The sequence below is a fragment of the Zonotrichia albicollis genome, chromosome 1 (genome assembly GCF_047830755.1).
Source record: "Zonotrichia albicollis isolate bZonAlb1 chromosome 1, bZonAlb1.hap1, whole genome shotgun sequence".
NCBI classification, from domain to species: Eukaryota; Metazoa; Chordata; class Aves; order Passeriformes; family Passerellidae; genus Zonotrichia; species Zonotrichia albicollis.
In genome coordinates this window covers 115841700-115864102 of record NC_133819.1, presented here as the reverse complement: position 1 = coordinate 115864102, position 22403 = coordinate 115841700, and the positions used below count along the sequence as shown (strand labels likewise).

Here is a 22403-nt window from a genome sequence, read left to right as displayed (position 1 = left end):
CTTCCTAATTTGTTCTGCAGAGCCAGTTTAAATACTTCTGAATCTATAATCTGAAAGACTTGGTCTTGATGACTGCTATTGATGAAATCTTGAGTAAGAAGAAAAAAAAAAGCCCTTGATGCATAAGAGTTCCCCAAGTGCAGTAACAAACATAACACAAGTCAGTTGTGATGGACTTGCTACTTCATTTGCTGATAACAACTAGAGCAAGACACTTCACTGAATGGTATAAAAACATTCTACAATAAACAGTTCAGGAATAGCCTGCCATGAATAAAAATGCTTTTTCTTTCTCAGAAAGCAGAACTCTGAAAGACACAATGGCTGGATTGTAAGCATTTGCTGTTAGAATGCTGAATAATAATAATAATAGTACTCATAACAATAATAATAATAATGTTCTTCAATCCTTGGTCACTTTTACAGGTTGTGCTTGGCCTCAGTGATGCCTGACAACAAAGGGATACCTTATACAGGCAAATGTTTTAAAGATAACACTTCCTCAACACACTTTGCCACTGTTCAACTCATTGTTCCTTCAGCTTTCATGTTAGGTGAAGTATAGCTAATGTGCTTTCCTAGAGATCATTTGCAGCTCTGTAGATTTTATCCAGCTGATCTTTTCAGAAGAGCTTTTTTCAAAGATCTGTCCATTCTCATTGCCTCAATTGTGTGTCAGTTTCAGAAACTAACACAGGACCCTGCCTTTGGGGTAGCAGATTTTGCTGCCCTCTTGTATAAAGAAATAAACTCCTACTGCTTTTTAGATTGCTCTGGGTCTTGGCCCATGTCCTTGTTCAAGCCCCAGATGAAAGTGAATCATTACAGCCGCTTTAAGTAACTGAGAATCAAAATTTAGAAGTGAAATGCTGATACCACCTTCCCCATTACAGCATTTAGCTGCTTCTGTCATGAGGCAATCAGCCGTGTATTGTAAGTGACTGTGTTGTGAGCCTCTCTGATCTAAACATGTGTTAGCTTAAAATATCAATTCAATTGCAATGCATTATGCTCTGCTCAGAAAACCCATCTGGCTCCAAAGGCTGCTGCCACAGGATGTGCTGCTGCTGCAAACCCAAGGACCTGTTTCTGCCCTTGTTTGCATGGCTCTGCCTCTCAAGGAATGGCATTGAAGTGGCTGAAAGTGAACCACCCCAGAGCAGATGTGGCAATGAGTCAGCCAGGTGTATGGCTACATCATGCAAATTTCCCAGCTTGTTTTCCCAATTTTGCTGCTACACTCATTATGAAGGAAGTGAAAGAAAACCCCTCAAAAACAGAGAACACCTTTGGATTTCTTTTCAAGCAAATGATTGTAACCCCATTTCTTTCCTAGTGAATCGTCATTCAAGATACTTTCAGGCATTTCTGCGCTCTTTATAACAAAACTGACTTCATAGGGGTGGAAAGTAAAATCATGCTTTTTAAAAGAAATGACAAGAAAAAAGAAATAAAATATTCATCCTCTAGCAGAATTTCTTTTTACTGCAAATGATTTTAGTGTCTACTGTGCTTACAGGTGAAAATACATCATTGAAAACCTCTAGATGAGAGTCCTGGTCTCATGGCATGAGAGAGATCTGCTGGGAGTACAGTGGGTCTGAAGAAAAGGCATGGGGAGCCATTTTCAGTTTGCTGCTGCCTTGGACTCAAGTTGCACATTTTCTGCCTTCTGCTGAGCCAAACCAGCATAGAGCCCAGTTACTGAGGAAAGCAGTAATGTTTTGAGCTATATTTAAGGATGACAAGCTGCTATGAATATACAGAGAGTAAATGCTACCATGTCACTTAGGGTCAGGATCAAGCAGATCACCAGAGCTCAATTTTTTTATGGCTTTGGGGCATCTTACTTATTTAGTTTCATTACCAAGAGTGACTAACCTAGGAACTCAAAATAAGCTCTGAATGCCTTTCTATGGCAGGGGAGACCTGGAAAAGATCCAGCTTATGATGGCGTTTGAACAGCTCTTTTCAGTCTGTCTCTCTGTCTGTCTATCTATCTATCTATCTATCTATCTATCTATCCATCCATCCATCCATCCATCCATCCATCCATCCATCCATCCATCCATCCATCCATCCAGCTACCTTTCTGGTGATGATGAATCATTGAATATAAATTTATCCAGAGAGCAGGGGGGAGATTATGAGAGCACCAAGGGCACTCATTAAAACCTGAGAACAGCCTGAAGTTGCATAAGCTTTCAGAGGGCTTTGACGCCGAGGTGGCAGCAGATGGCTGAAGGAGGGGAGCACCCCATCATTCACTGCCCCTGTGATGGGGATGACAGCACAGCTCACGAAGCAGCCCCTGAGCTACTGCAGATTTTAGTACAGCATAAAGCATGAGATGGGGGTTAGTTTATTTCACTTTGCAGACTGAGAACTGCAGCGATTTGGGAGGTTTTTCGTGAGTCACTCTGTTGTCCCCACAGCCGGGGACACGGCAGCAGCCTCGCTCAGAGCGATATGGCAGCTGGCAGAAGGGGTTTGCTGCTGCTGATCTCTGCTACACGTGAGCCCTGAAAGCCCCAGGGCCCAGCACCTGCAGGATGCTCCCAATCAGTCCCTGGGCTGCTCTCTGACCCTGCCGTGGGGCTCCTGGGTCCTCCTGGTTTCACTGGGTAGGAGCTCCAGGGAGGCTGCAGCTGTCAGAGCTCCTGCAACACTCTGTGACAATCCTGGAGGGCTGCTGGAGGATGACAGGGAGCACTACTTGTGGCTGTCACACTGAGGGAGGATTCAATTCACACTTTTGACTCAATTATGAGTATGGAAGAATTCCTCTGCATCTTGAAATGTCCAGAGAGTGGGCAAGAACATGCAGAAGCACTATTAGCTATAAGGGCCTGGGATCAATAGTAATTGAGTAACCTCATACCACGAGATTCTTCCTGCTCAAGCTATTTAACTCCCAAGGGCACACTGGCCACCCAGGCATAAATGATATGCTAAAAGCCCCACTCAAAACTAAAACTAGAAATTCTCTCTTCAGCAGTAACAGAAAAGCGATTAATGATTTGTTTTTAAACTGTATTCATTATATACAGATAACAGAACACAGTTTATCACTTTATTAACTGACGTACTGTTAGAAATAACACTCACTGGAAAAAGGAAAATATTTTAAATTCATTTTCATTATAATTTAGTTAGGAACCCAAAAACTAATAAAATACACTTAATAGGTTTTTATCCCCATTAGGTTAGGTAGAATGGCATGCTTAACATAAAAGACAGCTACTTAATACCTTTTTGTAAAACAATGCTCCTATAAATCCCAGCCCAGCAAGTAGATTTTATTCATTAAAACAGTTCCACTGAGTTCAGTGAGAAGGTGCCCACAGGGCTGAACCTCCTGTACCTGACAGGACCTTTTGTTTGAGTCGCACTTAACGCTGGTTATTCACTGATACTGGCAAAACCGAGCACAAAGCAAAAATACAATTTGTTTTTAATATTTGCAGCTTGATACTCATCTAACACACAGCTGAAAAATACTAATGTGTATAAAACTAGTTACAGGTATGAAATTCCATACAAATATCATCATTTGCAATATATTCTGTATACCACTAAACTTGAATGTCATGTGAGACACATTTTAAAACCTGCATTCCCACTTTGACATGCAACTTACAGCTGAAATCGCTCTCATCAGCAAAGATTACTTTTCTGGTTAGTTTTGCAAAAAAAAAAAAAAAGTAATCCTGAAGATTAACAAACTAACATGCACTCATGCACTAGCAATGAAAATGACAGAAAATTTCAGATCTGTGGTTTTGGCATGAAGCTGGACATGCACTTTGGCTCTGTGACTGAAGATTTAAAGGTTACTGCATGATGAAGAATTCACATTAATTCTTATCTTTGAGGTATTGTGAAGGCTCTGGGTAAGACACAATCACGACTAAAATTTCTCACTGCTATATTAGACACAGGAAAGCTCTTTCTGTGCCAAGCATGCATCACTTTTTTTCCCATCCCCAAGCAAAAGTACCAGTCATAAAAGACACAGGAACCCAAAAATGAAATTGGAATTTTTTTCTTTGGCAAGTTCACTTATAGCACAACAAAAAGGGAGCAGAAGGATATGCCACCAACTTTCTGACATTCCCCAACAAATAAAATTCAGTGTGTAGGCAATATATCACGCTTGCAGAAACTAAATGCACTACTTTATGTCTCAGGCTGTCTTTACCACTGTGTATACATTAACAGCTTTGTGAAGGCACTATTAAATTTAAAAATCTGTAGATAATGTGAAAAGAACTTTTGTTGGGGTTTTTTGCTATTCCCTGCAGCAGTAAAGAATTTCTTTTCATAATACCTCCAGGTTCACAATGCCCTTAAAGCCTGGATCCATCAGAGGGGATCATCTGATCCTCAGGAGAGCAGGGCTGCCCTCAGAGGGATCTCAGAAGACTGAGAGGAGTGACAAAAAGACTTACAAAGGCAAAGGAAAACTCTTGCATGTTCATATCACTTTGTGCCACTGGTAATGGATTCACAAACTGGAGCGAGGCCAGTGAAGAGTCACTGAAATAAAAGGATCATAGAATGTCACTCCATACTCTTGTAAATGATCTGTCTCCATCTTCCTTGTAGGCCTCCTTTGGGTACTGAAAGGTCACCCTATTTCCATGCTGAACAATCCTAATTCTTTTATACTTTCCCTGTAGGAGAGGTTCTCCATCTCTCTGACCAACTTGATGGGTTCCTTTGGACTCACTCCAACAGGTCCATGTCCTCCCTGTGCTGTGGACCTCAGAGCTGGATGCAGCACTGCAGGTGGGATCTCACCAGAGCAGAGCAGAGGGGCAGAATTCCCTCCCTGTCCCTGCTGCCCAGGCTGTTTCAGACTCACCATGGGTTATGGTTGGTTTTCTGGGCAGTGAGTGCACATTGCCAGATCATGTCCAGCCTTACACCCACCAGCAGTCCCAAGTCCTTATCAGGGTTGCTCTGGATCTGTTCATCCCCCAGCCCATGTTGATACTGGGGGTATAAACACCTCAGTATCACCCCACCTGAGCCAGGTACAGCACCAGCACCTGGTCTTATTAAACCTCATGAACTTCTCATGGCCCCACTTTGTGAGCTTGTCGAGGTCCCTTTGGATGGGTCCTGCCCTTTAGGTGTGTCAGCTGCACCACTCAGTGGCTCAGTGTCATCTGCAAATTTGCTGAGGGTGCACTCAATCCCTTTGTCTACGTCCTCAATGAAGATATTAAATATCACTGGTGCTAATATGGACCCCTGAGGAACACCACTCACCACCAATGTCCATCAGGATTCTGAGCCACTGACCTCTTCTCTCTCAATGTGACTGTCCAACCCTCCCTTGTCCACAGTCTAGCTGTCTACTCATCAACTCCATCTTTTTTCAATTTAGAGAGATGGATGTTGTGGGGAATCATGTCAAAGGCTTTGCAGAAGTCCAGGTATATAACATCTGTAACCCTTCCCTTGTCCACTCCTAGCCACAGTGTTAGGGACTATGGTGCCTGAGCTGGGTTTGTGTAGCCTGAGGGAGGACTGGTAGAGAGGACTGTGAATCAAGAGGAGAGATCCAATTGCCATTTTCTCCTGTCTAAAAGGAGAATTATACAAAGCCCTCAAACTTAGAGGCACAAAATGAGTCAAAATTGCAGCAAGGGAAAATCTGATTTGCGGTAAGAAAAGAGATTTTTGCCAGCGTGGTGAGCACTGGTACAGTTCACGTGAGAAGCTGTGGGCTCAGCAACCACAGAAGTGCACAAAACTCAAACAAACATGGCCCTGAGGAACCTGATCAATTTTTTGAACATGGTTGTTCCTCTAAAAGGGTTTGGACCAGATGATTGAGTGAGGAGCCTCAGACCTATTTTATTCTTTCATTCTGTGACAAGACACTCAATTGGTCTGAGGTGGAAATACCACCCAGAGGTGAGATTACGAGCTTGGTATTCGAACAAACTGCATCAAAAAGCCTTGAGAAACCAATCTTTAAATTATATTCCTATTCGAATGTAAGTTTATAAAACCACTTATAATTCTTTTCTTTCAGACTGGCATAATACTTCTAAGGTATGACAAAATATGTACCTAAGGTTGTGTTCGGATATCCAAATATATGTCATGATTTTTTCAAAATTTAGTGAAGGAGGCCCCTACCTACTGTCTTTGGTAACCAGCTGATTTATTGATACCTTCCAACAGGTTTTTGCAGCTTAACTAGGGACACCTCTATCTGCAAATGTAGCTAGGATTGCTAATGTGAGAAGAATGAGGACAAAAAGAGTAGCAGTAAAATGTGTACTAAATCTTCTTAATACTGTTTTTAATTACTTTTTTTCTATTAAAATTACATATGAAGATGTTATGCTGGTATGTTATAAAGCCTTATTGCTATTCACTTAGAATGACCTGAATAGTTTATTCATTTTCTTATGATGTAATGAATGGAAGAAAATGTTTAATAAGTGGCCAAGCTTCCCAAAATGATATTTTTTGCGTCATAATGCACACTTACATTTATATGTCTACATAGTGCTGTGTTATCCTCTGGTCTTTTTATGACCAGTTAATGGGCAATAAACATGGATAAAGATACCAGCATAAACTCAGTAAAAACCAGAGTCATCAGAACATATTATTATGAAAAAATGTTTCATGCAGTTCTCCTCATTACTAATGCTGCAAGAGGAATTAGGGTTGTTTTACTGCAGTTAAACAGAAAAAATAAAAATATTCACTAGTTATCTCTGATGACTTTCAGGGGTTGAGGTCCTGCAAAATGGGTTTGTTAAGACAATAACTATGTACATTGCTTCTTGCTTTTACAAGTTGTATTGATGCATCATACTTTTAGATAGATGAATGGACAGGGACAGGACATCAGGAAACACAGGAAATAAACACAGGACATGAAGCATTATAGGGTTACAAAAAGACCTGTAGGGTTACAGAAACACCCATGGCCTCATAATCACTCCTTGGACATGGGTGCTGAAAGAAAGCTAGTATTCAGAAAAAATGGAAATAATGGCAAAAGCAGTGTGTGTGAATGGAATGACAGCAGGATGTTTCAGAAAGGGTTCCCTGATAAAACAGATTCTGTTTGCATACAAAATCACTTTGGGGAAAGATTGTGGGTAGTTGTTAGAGTCTGCTGTAGAATTCCAGAGTTAAATTTGGATATGGATTGAGCTGTTGAAACCATTATTACAGGGAGAAATTCTGCACAGAATTGTCTCGTTATGGCAGCCTCTGATTTGTCAGATATAGGCTGGAGAACAAGTGCTGCTGAAGGCAGCCCAGATATTCCAGGGTGTGACAACTGACAGCTTTTCTGAGAGAAAGCAGAGAGGATTCTTTCTAAACTTATTTATGGAAAGCATAGAGGTTGTTACAGGACATCTAATTGTAGCAAAATAGCATTGAATCCCATAAATGTTGGTTTAATTTATATACAATGGAGGGATAAACAAAAATAGATCTGTTAGTAAGTCTAACAGAATTTTAGAGAAATGAGTGAAGGCAGCAGAAATTAATTGTTCTGTTCCTCACTTCTCTGTGGGGGAGACTTGGATTTTCTTTGAGGCAAAGCACAGAAGGATTTCTGGAGCTTTTGAACACTGAAACCCAAAAACTTCCAAAAAAAAAAAAAAAGCCTCAAAACCTACCTCAGAAAGGGTTCTTTGATTGAAATTAAAAAAAAGAATGATGAGCAATAAAGGTTGTGCTATATAGGACAACTTTCCATAAGGGCTCTTGAAATAAGAGCTCAAAGACAGAGCCAGCTGATAAAAAATAAGAACAGAAAGGAAATTTGTATTACTGTAGATGGAAGCAACACTGTAAGTTCCTTGTTTTCACCCAATGCAGCCAAAACCTCTCTGTCTCAGGATTCAAAATAATTCAGTGTATGAAATCCTGCTGTTGGTGAGCATCATCTTAACCATCCCCCCCTCAGAAGTGGTGCCACGTGACTGAAAAGGAGCATTTCACAAGTACCTGGCTGAAGCAGGGCTACTATGCAGGTTTCAATACAACACAAAGCTTTAGAGCAGCTTTTAAAGCAATAACTAACTGAAAACAAAGGTAAATCTAGAACCATAGGATGGCTTGGATTGGAAGGGACCTGAGAGGTCATCTAGTTCCAAATCTCTGCCATGGGCAGGAACTACTTTCAGGAACATCAGATTCCTCACAGCCCTGTCCAACCTGGCCTTGAAACATGAAAGTGTATGAGAAAGAATGGATAAATCAAAAATGAAGTAGATCATAAGAGAGCTAGAGTCTAGAATAGCTCAATAGCTTTCTTTTATAACCCCTTTCTCAACAAGTAAAATGTGGCAGATCTAATCTATCAAATGGCAGAATGGTGACTACAATGCTAATGGGAAAGTGCTAGCAACGCTTGAGAGGTTAGGATATAGCAGAGGAGAAATAAGGCAGGTAAAGGAACTAATTAAAGAAAGATACTGCAGTTTATGTTGCAATGCTAATAAGGAACCCTTGAGGTGGAGTAGAGTTACTCTTACATTTTCAATACTGATTACACTTGGAACCAATCTTGTCTGAACACTTCTCTTAATGACCTTTGTTAAAGACATAATGTACTGGTAAATGTTTGGAAGATATTGTCAATGTAGGAAAGGAGATATGTGGGAAAGGAGAGTGATATGTGCAATCAGGGGCACCTTGCAGGCTGGAAAAGTAGAAAAGAGACGAAATTTCATTACATGCATTTAGTTGCTAATACATTTTTATAATGTAATTGAAGCCTCATCAGAGCGATATGACACTGGAAGAGCCTGTGTGTTTTAAAGGACCATGAAATAACTAGAATTAACTAGTCCAATACTTGAGTGAACAGGGAATTACAACCCTAGATAACACCTGGTGAGATATTGCCATGAGAAATGTGGGAGCTCTGGATAAATGTCATGTGGAGTGTTCTATGGAGTCTTGGTCATCTGTATACACCAAAGATGAATTCAGACTGGGACTGAGGAAGAAAAAGTCTATGAAGAAAATTCAGAACCTCTCATGAGATGAAAGAATGCACAGCAGGAGGAATGATTCCACTTTTCCATCAAAGTGTTTCTTATTCCCCAATCCCATTTGTCACTCACAACAATCCCACTGGGCAGGGGAAAGCAGTACAATTCCTTGTCTGGAAGGATGACTGGTGGCTGCTAGGTAATGAAAAATATTGGCTGAAGTCTGACTGCTTTTCCCTGTAGTGGAAGCTGTCAATTTTTAAAAATATTTGTTTAAAATCATAATTATTTTAATTTATTTTTATTTGCATTGACTGCTTTATTTTTACAACATTTAAGAAAACATAATTATCTTTGAGATGCTGGCTGTTCTTTTATAATGATTGAAATACTGCAATGGATCAGAAGTTCTAAAAAGCAGGACTGAAGGATAGGAATGGGCTATATAATTGTAGGGACCCCATTTCCTTAGGGAACAAGTGTAAAAACAGGAATGGCACTATAACAAATGTGTGCAGACTGCTGATAAAATTAAAAAGTCAGGACAGGCATCAGCAGGTCTATATCAATCAGAGAAGCTTTCAACTGGTATATTAGATACTAAGGGTATAACTAGTTTTAAGATTGTAATCAGGTTATAAAATAGATTATTTGACATGATGGCCTTCAGGAAGTCCTCTCCTGGACTATCAGAGACATGGGTATGCTAATATGATGCCTCTATCCTAATGAGCACAAGATAACATTTTTGAAATTTGCAAAAGGACCTGCGGATCAGTTTTAAAGTCATTTCCAGAAAAGACATTTACTCTGTAGTATATCATACATGTTGATCCTTGTCACTGGAAATCTGTTTTGCCAAGTAGAATCTGTAAGTATAGGTTGCTCTGGTTTAGTTTCTCTGTGGAAAGTTTGGGTGCTGGACTGCTGTGGTGCAGAATCTTGACAACACACAGAAAAGTAATGGCAACTTGCCCAGAACTCAAGTGCTGCACCTGATTTCCATACAAATATACATTGAATTGTATAAAATATTGCATCAGAATTGTGAATTTTATTTAGTTATCTATTTATAGGGCACTGCAAATGTAGGCAGCATTTTACAGAGCAATCGAAAATTGCTGTGTGGTAACAAAAAGGAAAAGCTGTGCAAAAGCATAACGCTGTTCACAAAAAAATTGTAGACTTAAATGATTTTCAGTTTACTGTGCTGATATGAAAAGTCTGAATTCCTGATGCACAGCATTGAGCTTTGCCAGAGGATTTTTATAAACAACTAGTGAACAACATAATTTGTTTCTGCCAGATAAAGTTAGAACCTATCAGGCATGTCATAAACTGCTATCAAGTCTCTGAGATTCTTCTTCAGCTCAGGCAGGAGCAGCAATTTGTTTGGAGTGGAAGCACTGGAGAATGGTGCTTGGTGGAACTGTAAACATTGTATACTGGCTGTGGTGTCAGCATATAAAGTGTAGGGTTTCCAACAGAGTTGGTAGAAAATGGGAAATGTTTGGCCAGGGAGATTTCCTGGAAATACATTTTCAGCAGAATCCAGTAGCTCTGTGGTGTCTGGTGACTTCAATGAAACTTGATGAATTTATAAACTGGTCTGAACTTTTCGTTTTGCTTCTGGCACTACTGTCAGTCCCCATTAAGAAATGCAGCTTTATATGACATAAACTTTGATTAGATTTTGATTAAACTTTGATAGAGACTTTGATTAATAGCACTGTATGGAGAAGCCAGAACAAACCTCCCAGGGGTTGATGAAGAAAAAATTGTCAATGCAGTAAACAGGAACGAGAAGCTAATCTATAATTTAAGCAATGTGTTAATTAATACAGTATAAATAATGAAATCTGTGGTAAATCCAGGGAGTAATCTTGTCTATCTGCTCATCTAGGTGTGGTTAGAACACCATAACTTGAATATGAAAGTAGTATCTGTACGATAACTGTATGATGGGAGTCTTTCCAATCAGATGGTCAGCAGGATTTTTTTCTTGCTGGAATTTACTCATTTTAAGATGAGAAACCTTTTTAAAATGGCATAGTGGAAAAACTGAAATAAGTAAAAAAAAAAAGGCAAGGGATGGCTGCTAGTCTGTGGGCAGGACTCCAAATGAGGTGCCACATAAAGGGACAGCCCTGACCTTCCTTCCTTACCCTGATGCCATGTCCTCCCTTGCCTCCCCAGGGCTGGCATTACCCATTGTTGATATCCCTCTGTCCCAGGAAGCTTGGCTGTGCTCAGAGCAAAGGCAGGAGGAACACTGAGGAAAAGAGGAAGGAATTACCTATTTCAAGGCACATCAGTCAGACTTCTAGAGAGCAGATATTTCTTCAAACTCAAAGGAATCACCAGAGTGGAAAAGGTGGAGGTAATAGGGGTATTAGCACAGCTCCAGTTTAGCCCACTGTCAAACTGATGTTTTCATCTTCTTGAGAACTTTGCATCTAGAAATCATCAGCTTCCCACACAAACAATTTCACACCTTCCACTCAGGTGAGAGCTGGCTGCTAGTTGTAGGCAGAATAAGAATGAACATTGCCTCTGAATGTGCCAGTTTTGATGAAATCTTAAGGAAGAATCAGGGTTTTAGATGATGATTTGGGTATTGTATTACTATTACTGGGATATCCCTGGATGAGGATGCAGAAGAGAGATGCCATTCCATAAGGTCTGTCCATGGCCTCCCACACAAGCCTTGCTCCACTGCAGGGTCATGATACAGGGTACACAATCCTTGCTAGATTGCAGTTTTAAAATTCATGCTTGGGGAGCCCAGGCAAGTGCTAAAGGATCCCTGTGGTGTATCCTCAGGGCTTTTGAAGTGGTCTGTGCTGCAGTGCATAGGAGATTGAGGGGACAGGTTTTTCAGATATTGCACAATATTGCTCATGATCCCCATAAAGATCCATGTACAACTCTGCACATATTTCTTCCCTTGATTAGCAGGGCGTAGTTACTGAAATAAGAAAGAGTCTTAACCAAGCCAACATCCATTACAAAACTTGGAATCTTCAGTAACACTGATAACATTCTCCTGTTGGGAATAATGCTATTTAGTTGCATTTGGAATTAAAAATATAGAATTAAATAAGTAAAAATACTTAAAAGATTTTCCTTGCAGTAATTAATAGATTAATAGTAGAAGTACCCTGCTTACAGACCATTCATTTCCTGTGCCAAATTTGTGGTTTGTGAAAGTCATAAACTCTTAAGAACACGGACCAGCAATGTCACTTAACAATTCTCATAATAACTTTGTCCTGTGGGACAGAGAACTAAAAGAACAATAAAAACAATAAAAAACCAGTAGCATTCCCTAAACAAAGAAAATCAATCAAACACCCTGTTTATTGATCCACGTTGGAAACCTCTCTAACAGGCTCAGTGAGTGGACAGCTAGATGAAGAAAATACCTTATGGCTGGGCTTTTTAAAACACCCATTTGTAGCCTGATACCACTGAGAAAAATTATGCTCTTCTTATGCAGCCTTGCATGCAGCTAATCTACCATCCTGTGGTGCAATGCATTAGCCTTACCATTTCTTTAAGAAAGGAGAGAAAACAGAGAAAGGATTTTCACAGCTGGCAAGATGCTAAAACATATTAGCTTTTATCATGAGAGTATAATGATACTACTGTTTAAGAAAATCCAGCATCTTGTTTAATTTTCTTAGTTTTTTAAAATTGATCCTTTTCTCTGTGGAAAAATATGGGAGAAGGGAGCATAAGTAAATACCATCAACCTTCTCAACTGCAATCCATAATTATAGTTTTATTACTTTCTGGTTTCTGAAATATAGGTTTTACAGAGCTGATTGCAGGGTGCAGGAACCATTTCTGCCTTTTAAACTGAGGCATCTCAGGTCTTCTCTAATTAACCACTTGCAGAGTGTATCACAGGCTTAGTGTCTACTCACCAGGCTCATTTCTCAGAGAGAGATCTGTTATTGCACTAAAATGAGGGCAAGAGGCATTCTGTATAAATAGTTTATGAAGATAGCTAAATTACAGCTGACCATACAGTATTCTGCCTGGGTTCTTCTCCTAAGTCTTTCTCTGGACTCACTTTTTCTGGGGAAACAAATCTTGAAGTGATAATACCTTCTCTGCAATGATAACAGTTTGAGAAATTGAAGTAGGAAGTGCATAGGCAAACTTCCTTGTACAGAGCACCACCTAATTAAAATAGAAACTTTGGTTTTCTTTTCCCATTAAGGTGGCAAAGTTTTAGATCTAATGGAACAAAAAACACAGGAAGAAGTACAGCTCTTTATTACATGATGGTTCAGAGCTCTGTAAAAGTAAAGCCTCTGATTTATCCATAGGAAACTGCCCAGGATCAAGATCTTCACACAGTTACCCACTTTGCGCCCAATCCTTTTTTAGCCAATCAGATTCACTTAATGTTACTCATAACAAGCTAACCAGACCCAACATTTCTTGGAGCAAGGAGCTGTCACATTTTCTTCTTGTACAGTGGCAAGCACATGAGCTGTTCCTTAAAAGCAAATGACAAAATTCTGAATTTCCTTCCTCCCTCTGTCCCTCTCATTCTCCCCTCCTCCCTTCACTCCTCACTGCCTCATGGCATTTTTGTCACCTTCTGGATTCCAAGTTCTCATTCCCTTGCTAAAAAATTCCATCCAGGTGCAGCCATAAGGCAAAACAATGGCACAATACAAAAGGACAGCTGTCAGGTAGCCAAAAGCAGCATGAGAAAAGCAATAGTGAGTGAGATATTCCAATATCTGTATCACTGACTGACAAAGCCCTATAGTAGGACATATGCATGCATTTACCATTTTAGAGAAGTAACCACACTTGCTGAAAGCATCAACCTTGGAAAGAAACACAGAGTGTGAAGGAATGAGTACTGCTGGAGAGATGATTTGTATTATTTCAGGTAAGCACGGCCGAGAGCTGATGGGCATAAACATTTGCATTATCTTCACAGAATTGCTGTTATCTCCTGTGCCGTCTCCTGCTTTGCATAATGCCATATCAACCTCATTACTGCAGTTTGCAGGGTTTTGAACATTCACAGAAAAAAGCATAGGGAGAAGAGTAATAGTTTGATTGATGCAATTTTCACATTGGCCCAGTGGATAATCAGAAGTAGCTCTTCTATTACAAGGACATGCAGAAAGCAAAATATTTTAAATCCTACCCACAACCCAGGGCCATTAAGAAAGGCTAAAAAATCCTCTAATAACACAGTCTTTCTTGACAGAGTTATTGTTAACAGCTAAATAGCAGCTAGCAGGCAAGATCTGCTCTTATGACAGGACTACAAGGCACACAGCAGTCTGAACGAAGGATAAATATGTATGCGTGGAAATTACATCTTCCAAAAATGATAAAAAATAAATAGATTAAATGAACCCCTACCTTGGAGTGCCTGGAGTGTACGAGTCTGTACAACAATACAGAGTTGCAGGACCAGCTGTGGTGCACTTTCCAGAAAGGTGGCTAGCAAATGCAGCATACTCACATCTGCATACTCATACACCATTTTCCAATAAAACCGCCATCTGTCATTCTCTCCACTCTGTCGACTCCGGATACCCAAGTACATCGTGTGAAAATACCTGGAAATGAAAGAGAGTGGTTATAGAAGCACAGAATGTTATTTTACATGTTCTACTTGTGCTTGCAAACAATGTTTTGTTCAAAGTACTTCAAAATAATGAACGTTTATTTAAAAAGATCATTGTATTTCAATTTATAATAGTTTATGTGATAAGAGTAAACTATACTGAAGGCAAGACTAGCCTTTTTAAGGCCATTAAAAAGGCTTAGCATTGACTTATTTGTTAAATAGTATTTCTTTCAAGGACCCAGTTTTCTAATTTGAAATATACAGGTGATATCTTGATTATATGGCCTTCCTCAGAGGTTTTGCAAATAATGATACGAAAAAAACGAACTCTTTAATGAGAACCTGCGAAGAATTAATCTCCTTCTGTAAGGCTGTATTAGGACTTGGAGAACCACCTGCACTGCAACTCTGAGGTGTTCTTAGCCTGTAGCTCTGCTATGGCAGAACTTATTGTCCTGCTTTCCCCCCATCTGACACACTGAGTATTTCAGATACTGCCAAATGTATCGTGGTTTTTTTTTCCTCGTAGTTTGATTATTTTAGTCGGAGAGAAGATGTAGCTGTGAGTTCCTATTTTAGAAGGCGTGGAGATGTGGCTGTGGGTTCCCTTGGAGATCAGAAATGACTCACTATGGTAGCTCCCATGCAGAAGCAAGCAGCAGCAGGAGCCAGGAGCCCAACAGGCTGCTGCTGCTCCCCGTAGTAACCAGCAGATTAAGGGAGCAAGTGGCAAAGCCCCTCAGCTCTTGTGCCCTGTGCAATCAGCAGGAAAAACACCTGGCAATCAGCTCATAGCTAGATTTTGGTGGGTGCAGGAGCAATGAGTGGTTTTAGGAAGCAAGGGAGGTGTTCTGAAGGCTAGTGCCCAGATGCTGTGATGCCTGTGGTGACCCTTGCAGAGCATGCAGCAGCTTCCCATGACACACCTGAGTCACATCACAGTGATCACTCTGGGTGGCCTTTGATCTGCTCTGTTATTCTGATCTGATATCAGATATTCTGTGTCAGAAAAGCTCCCGCATTGTTCCTGCAATTTTAGTTCCAAACTAATTAAGTCTGGCTGAAAAAAATCCCCAGTCTCACTTAATGAAAAATTTTGAAGATTAAGGTATTGTCTTGCATCAGGGTGCCTCGTGTCCTGCAGTAGTAGCCTGGGGAGCTACTAACTGATGTGGATCTTTTTTTCTCTTTTTCTTGAGTATCTTTCATATTCTGTTCCTGACATAATTTTCTTATGATATTTTTAATATGTCCTCACAGCAATTTTTTTAAGTGAGATCCTATTTTATAATTAGAAAAAGTTTAGTAAATTTTAACCACTTCCAATATGAATTGCTTTAATTAGTTAATATAAAGTATTTCAGTATTTCTTCTTTCCACAAGTTCTTGTCTTAAAACCCTTTTCCTAACTGGTGGAGCATGGTGAATAGTGAAATCTCCTTTTACAAAGGTTGCATGAAACCTCTAATCTCTGCTCAGCTGTAACTCTGGAGGTGTCTTATGCTGATGGGAAGACTTTTGACTTCTGACTGGCAAAGAGCCCAAGACTTGGTTGCCCCCCTGAAGAATGACCCAATGCACCCTTGTACCCAATGCTCACTCTATGCAGAGCAGCAGTTTTTATTCAGGAATATTCACCAGACAAAACCAGGGACTAGCACAGAGAAACAGCTGAGAGGACAGATCTGAGCCTGCAGCATTTCTCTTGACAATGCACATCACAGCAATATAAAAGGAAAACACATTAAACTCACATTTAAATTAAAATCACACCAGGTGGCTTTGAATTTTATCAAAGTCCCATGTGGGAGTGAAGCAGCAATGAGCTGCTCAGAGACTGAGACCACAGAGGTACAGTAAACAAGACACCAACTGTAACTTTCATGCAAAACACTGAGCAGGTCTAGATGGGTCAGAGTGTGATGGCATAACTGGGGCTCTCTGGTGTCTTTGGGGTTAGGTAAAGTGGAATGGCCTGCTGCCCAGATCTGACAGCCACTGAGCTGGAAAGGCATCTTTTGCTGCACAGTTCTGTTAATGGGGTCCATTGGACCCACTGGTTCTCAGTCACGATCCATTTAATTGTTCCTAACCTCTCATTAAAGTCCTGCAGCACAACAGGGACAGGTAAGGCTTTTATTTCCTTCTGCAGTTTATTGTTTGGGTGGGGTCGGTTTGTCCTGCCTAACATGTCCTCCCAAGGGGCACACCTTGGAATATTGCACATAGTGGGACCAGACAGCATCTTCAACACCATTCTTTTAAGATACCACTAACCTTTCCTATAAATTCCTAAAGGAGCTGTGGCTGCTGAAAGTTGTGCCAGGAGGCTCTAGCTCTGCCAGTGGAGCCATCTGCAACTTCAGTTCTACAGCATTTGTACAAAAAGTACTTTTCCTATTACAAAAATGACATACTGTGGCAGGTGAGGACCCCTAGGGTTCTCTACCTGCTCTGCAGAGTGGTTGTGCATGGCAAATATGTTGTGATTAATGAACCCGTATGGAAATATTTCCTCTCCCATTGCACTTTATTGTGAAACACTGGCAGTGAGTTATTGGGGACTGGGGAATCATTGCTCTTTGTCTACTTAGCTCTCTGCAATTTAAACACAAGACGTAGAGGAGGAAGATACTTTCTGGTTTTACACACTGGGGACCAAATTGGGTGATTTTTTTTCTGTCCTTTCAATTTTGGCTAAATTAATTGCAGGCTGAAATTAACATTTACACACATAATTACTGTCACTGATTTATAGGCATAATCAGGTGATTAGACAGCTAAACATTCTGATTTGCATCCACAATTAATTGCACTAGCAATTGATGTTAGGTGTGCAAATTAGGAGTTATTAAAATAAAAAGAAGGTCTAATAAAATGATTCATATATCAAAGACACTTTTTTTCTGATTGTGAAATATGGAACAATAAAATGGGAGAAAGTGCTTTGTTGTAGTGGCTTCCAAATATAGCTTAACACTGCAGCAATGACACATTCCATTTTATATATATATATGCATTATGTAATTCCACTTCAGTCACCCTCACCGGAGGCCTATTGTCAGCAAATGCCATACAGATACAGTCAGAGGTAGTTCCTGATTTAAAGCGTTTTTCTATTTTGGTGTTCTGGTATTGTTTTGGTAGAAATTCACATTTTTATGTGGGTCCAGGTTGTGACTCTTTTATACAGTTATTCCAGAAAGATATAGGAAAAAGCAGTATAGAGTTCTGCATTGCAAAATTTTTTAGGTAAATTGATGTCAATTTTCCTGAAAGAACAGATGTGAATGTCATTTTTTTGGTTGTGATTGCATTCAGTCAACTACAGTCTTCTGCCGGTGCTGGTGCTTTACCAATATACAAAACCTGCCTATTCATGTTCCCAAAAAGCATTTAATTGATATGTAAAGAGATGATAAAGAGTGAAAAATTGAGAGTTACAGCACCTGGCAAGAAAGGGAAAAGAAGCAGAAATGGGGAGTGTGGTAATGATACTGCCATCTAGCAAAGTAACTACTTTGTCTAATAAATCAAGTTTATCTTAAAGTCTCTTATTTCACTAGAAGAGTAAAGCCAAATAAAAATACACCACTTCACCCACTCCACAAAAAGACCCTAGAATTTCAGAGATCTTTCTTTCATAGCTCTCTTTGCAAACTCTCTCTTGTTTGTGTAGAAGAACTTGGACATAACTGATTTTCTTAGAGATTTTGAAATTAAAGGATTATGAGACCTCTCCTGTGAAGTCAGACTGAGAGAGCTGAGGTTGTTCAGCCTGGGGAAGAGAAGGCTCCAAGGAGATCTTATTGTGGCCTTCCAGTATCTGAAGGAGGATGAAGGTTATGGCTTCAAACTGAAAGAGGGTAGGTTTAATTTAGTTATAAGGAAGAAATTATTCATTGTAAGGGTGGTGAGACATTGGAAGAGGTTGCCCAGAGAAATTGTCAATGCCCCATCCCTTAAAATATTCAAGGCCAGACTGGATGGGGCTTTTAGCAACCTGGTCTAGTGGAAGCTGTCCCTGCCCATGGCAGGGAATTGTAACTGGATGATCTTCAAGATCCCTTCCAACCCAAACCATTCTTCCAGTCTATGATTCTATGAAATGTACTATGAAAAAGCAATATCAAAACTTTTTTATTTCAAAAGTACTCTCTTTTTCTCTCTCTCTCTCTCTCCTTTTTTTTTTTTTTTTTTAATGAAGACAGACCACTGCTTGGGTTACCAATGCTGATTTAAAGAAGCTTATGTTCAGAATTAATACAATGGAGTGAGAAGCACTATATCACTGGTAATCAGATGGCAACATATGTATTGTTATTTGAGCCTTAACATCTTAACCTTTGAAGGAAGTAGAGAATTTTTCAGCATTTAGCTGTCTTAAGTTATTTCAGTGCATCACACAGCACAGTATACAGACCATGATAAAGTATAACCCTTAAGGATGTGAATGTGAGACAAGACCAAGTGACATTCTTTTTCCATTATATTAATGATGGAAAGCAGTAAAGTAAAAGAGACAAACAGAAAACCAGGCTACTCATTATGTCCACAACAGGGTCCAAGATGCAAGACAAATAGAAATTAAAAATTACCTACATTTGTATTTGGGAAAAAAATGTATTTCTGTTATAGGGAAACAGACATTCATTCTGGTAAGACAGTGGCTCTCCAGTATTTCCAAAATCAAGAGCCCTCATTTTGCTCCAGATTCACATACCAATCTTAAGGATGGTCAGCATAGACTGAGATATATACATTTGAAATAATTCTGGTAACAATTCACTTATGATTAAAGCATGCCCACTTGTGTATTTAATTGAGACGAGGTAGTGTAACTATACCATAATACCAAATATTTATAGGAGTGCTTTCCATGTTCAAAGTGCTGTACAACCACTGCTTGATTAACTGGGATGAATGAAAATAATCTTACAGAGTTTGTTCCTCAGGAGTTGGCAGCTGACCAACCTAATATCTTTCTGCAGGACACAGGTATAACTTTCAGTCAGCACACTCAAATCCAGCTGATAATTCAGAAGCCCATGACTGGACGGGCCATTTTCTTGTGTGAAGAAAATTCTGACTCCTTTCTCCCTTATTCTTAGCAACTTCTTCCCAGGTCTTGCTCCATTACAAGGCAGGCAAGGAAGCCCCCAGAATACCTACCAAACAGGAGACAAATCCTCTGAGTCAGTTATTTGGGAAGAGTGCTTAGGTGCCACTGACACCTGTGCTAAGGATTTCCAACCTGCCTACAATTCATCTACTCTTTTATAAAAGATCTTTGGTGAATATCCTGGTATCATTGAAACTGAAGATGCTTTTGGAAGTGATTTAACAGAGCTTGAGTTTTTCCCCAATGTACTTCATAGTATCTGGGTGTTATTTATGCCTATTGCTTCTAAGGAATTATTTCAGAAGCTGCTCTATTATGCTTCACAGACACCATTCTTTTCCATACTGTCTGAGGCTTATTGTAAGTAAAAAAGAGAAACCAAGCCCTTATTACTGGTGGATATGTTGTTCCCAAGCATGTGGGACTTGACTGTTCTTGCTGCACCTACTTTGGCTCAGTCAATGTCGTCCAGTCTTCTGAGCTCCTCTGGGATTCTCATCCCAAATTTTGTTATTCGATTTTGCCTCCATTCTTCCAGTCCCATAAATTTTGAAAATCTTTAGCTATACATTTGGATTTTTGAGATTTGGAAAAGTTATGTTCATCTGCTGCTCATTTAGACAGTGTGCACAACAAATATGTGCATATGCAAGTGCAGAGCCATATGTGAGTCCAGTCTGACTGTGGCTCTGAGCACTTGCTACAGATTTTCACCATAATGAAATTATCCATCTGATGATAATATATACAGCTCTAGAAAAAAAATCTTCAGTTTAGAAGTGTCAAAGACTACATCGTCACCAAGTGCTTTATCTAAGAAATCCTTCGGATGATACACATGAATAAGAGACTATTTGCATTCTTTGGAAAAATGAAATTATTCTGATTTCATGCCTCATGTACTCCATTTTATTGCAATTGCCTAAGTCTGTAGAGGATGCCTGCTCATGTTGCCTGCTTATATTGCATAATCCAGTGAAGAACTTGTGAGAAGACCAAAAGTCATTAATGGCTATTTGGAGCAGTCCTAGACACTTATTCTGGTGCCTAATTTGCCCCTGCTTCAAACACTATATTAAACAATTTAGCCATACCATAAACAGTTGTTCTTTCTGTGTTTCAGGTGTAAAGGATAAAAATCACTACTGCAGAGCTACAAATCAGTAGAATAAACAGCAATTCAGATAAGTGGTATTTTCTTCTGTTGCTTAGTTACCCAAGAAAACTTAACTGTGTTTGTATCTCAACAGTATTTGCCATGTTAAATAACAACAGACTGTTCTATTTTATTTCTTATGTGCCTTTTTATTAGGTGTGCCTGAATACTTAAATAAAAAAGTTTCTTTAGAAGGAATACTTACTGCATTTGCAGTACATGCTAATGCTTATTCTTTTTGTTCTGAAGGAACAAACAAATCCCTTCGGTTTTGATTCCTTATTCTAGGAAGGAAAAAACAGCCAACTTTTAATTTTCCAATCAAATTATTTTTGATGTGACCATTAAGGTTTAATGTACAAAAGGAAAATGAAATGCATTCTGGAGCACAGAGCAGTGACAAAAACTTGTCCAACTAAGCATGGTTCTGGCAATTTACCAGCAGTCAAAAGTCTGGACTTAATTTACTTTAAATTATGAGTGCAGCATTCTCATCTGTGTCACTGAGATGAGATCCATGTGAGGACAGATCCCACTGGGGAATATTTCATCATAAGAGACATTAAAAGGTTGATTTCCAGAATATGCATACCCTACAAAGATTAAAAACAAAATCCAACTCCTTGTATTTAATTTTACTTTGCAGTATTTAAGATATCAGAAAAATAACTGCTTTACTTCCTATAACATAAAGCAAGACACTTTATGAGCATAAACAAAATGATTACATCTGTTTCATTATGACCTATAAAGCATTCCCCAGCATCTTCTGTGACTGGGTGATCCTTCTCAAATGGCTGTGAGTCGTATTACAGGAGCATTTTATGGTCATCTAAATTTTTATGGCCATCTGAATTTAGCTACTTTATGAATTCCCCAGCTGTAGCCAGTCCTACCCAGCACTCTCCTTCCTTTCCTGACATGTGCAAACTGCAGACCTCCAGTTTGTGAACCAGTGGTGGAGGGAGATGGCAGGACTAAGTTGGACTAGCTCCAGGTTTAATGAGGAGAAGGCAGGCTGATCTAAAGAAATCTCTGATGAAGCCTGCTCCCCTACTGACTGCCCTCACCCCTGGGGTTCAGCTGCTCAGCCTCACTGCTCAGCCCACTGTGGATTCAACCATTTGTGAGGTGACAAATCTCCAGGAAACAAATCTCCTTGTACTGGAATGAGGGGCAGCCTGGATGCTTGCACTGACCAGCACGGATGCTGGGCTGTCCTCTGCCAGGACCCCTCTAGCTTTACAGCAATTTACTGTCCCTTCCTTTTCTCTGTACCCTGCAGACTCAGGTGAGGCAGGCAGCAAACCCTCCTCCTTTGCACACAGTGAGGGTATATCCCTACAGCATGCCTGGCACATGCTGCCAGATCAGATGGAAATTCCCCTGCATGTTTGCTGTTTAGTTTAATTGTTTCCATGTTTCTCCTCTCAAAACTGGGATATTCCCAGGATGCACTTGCCTCCCAGGGCTCCCTATCAGCCTGGAGGCTCTGTGCATCCCCTGTGAAGTTCTGTGCTGCCC

At 39.9% G+C, this 22403-nt stretch overlaps 1 protein-coding gene across 1 annotated transcript in view; it reads right to left on the bottom strand.

Annotated features, from left to right (window-relative positions):
* Nucleotides 1-22403, bottom strand: part of XKR4 (XK related 4) — a 235561-nt gene that overhangs the window by 76206 nt on the left and 136952 nt on the right. The window contains exon 2 of the mRNA XM_074551114.1: nucleotides 14391-14590. Within this exon, the coding sequence (XP_074407215.1) occupies nucleotides 14391-14590 (200 nt within the window). The remainder of the gene's footprint in view (nucleotides 1-14390; nucleotides 14591-22403) is intronic.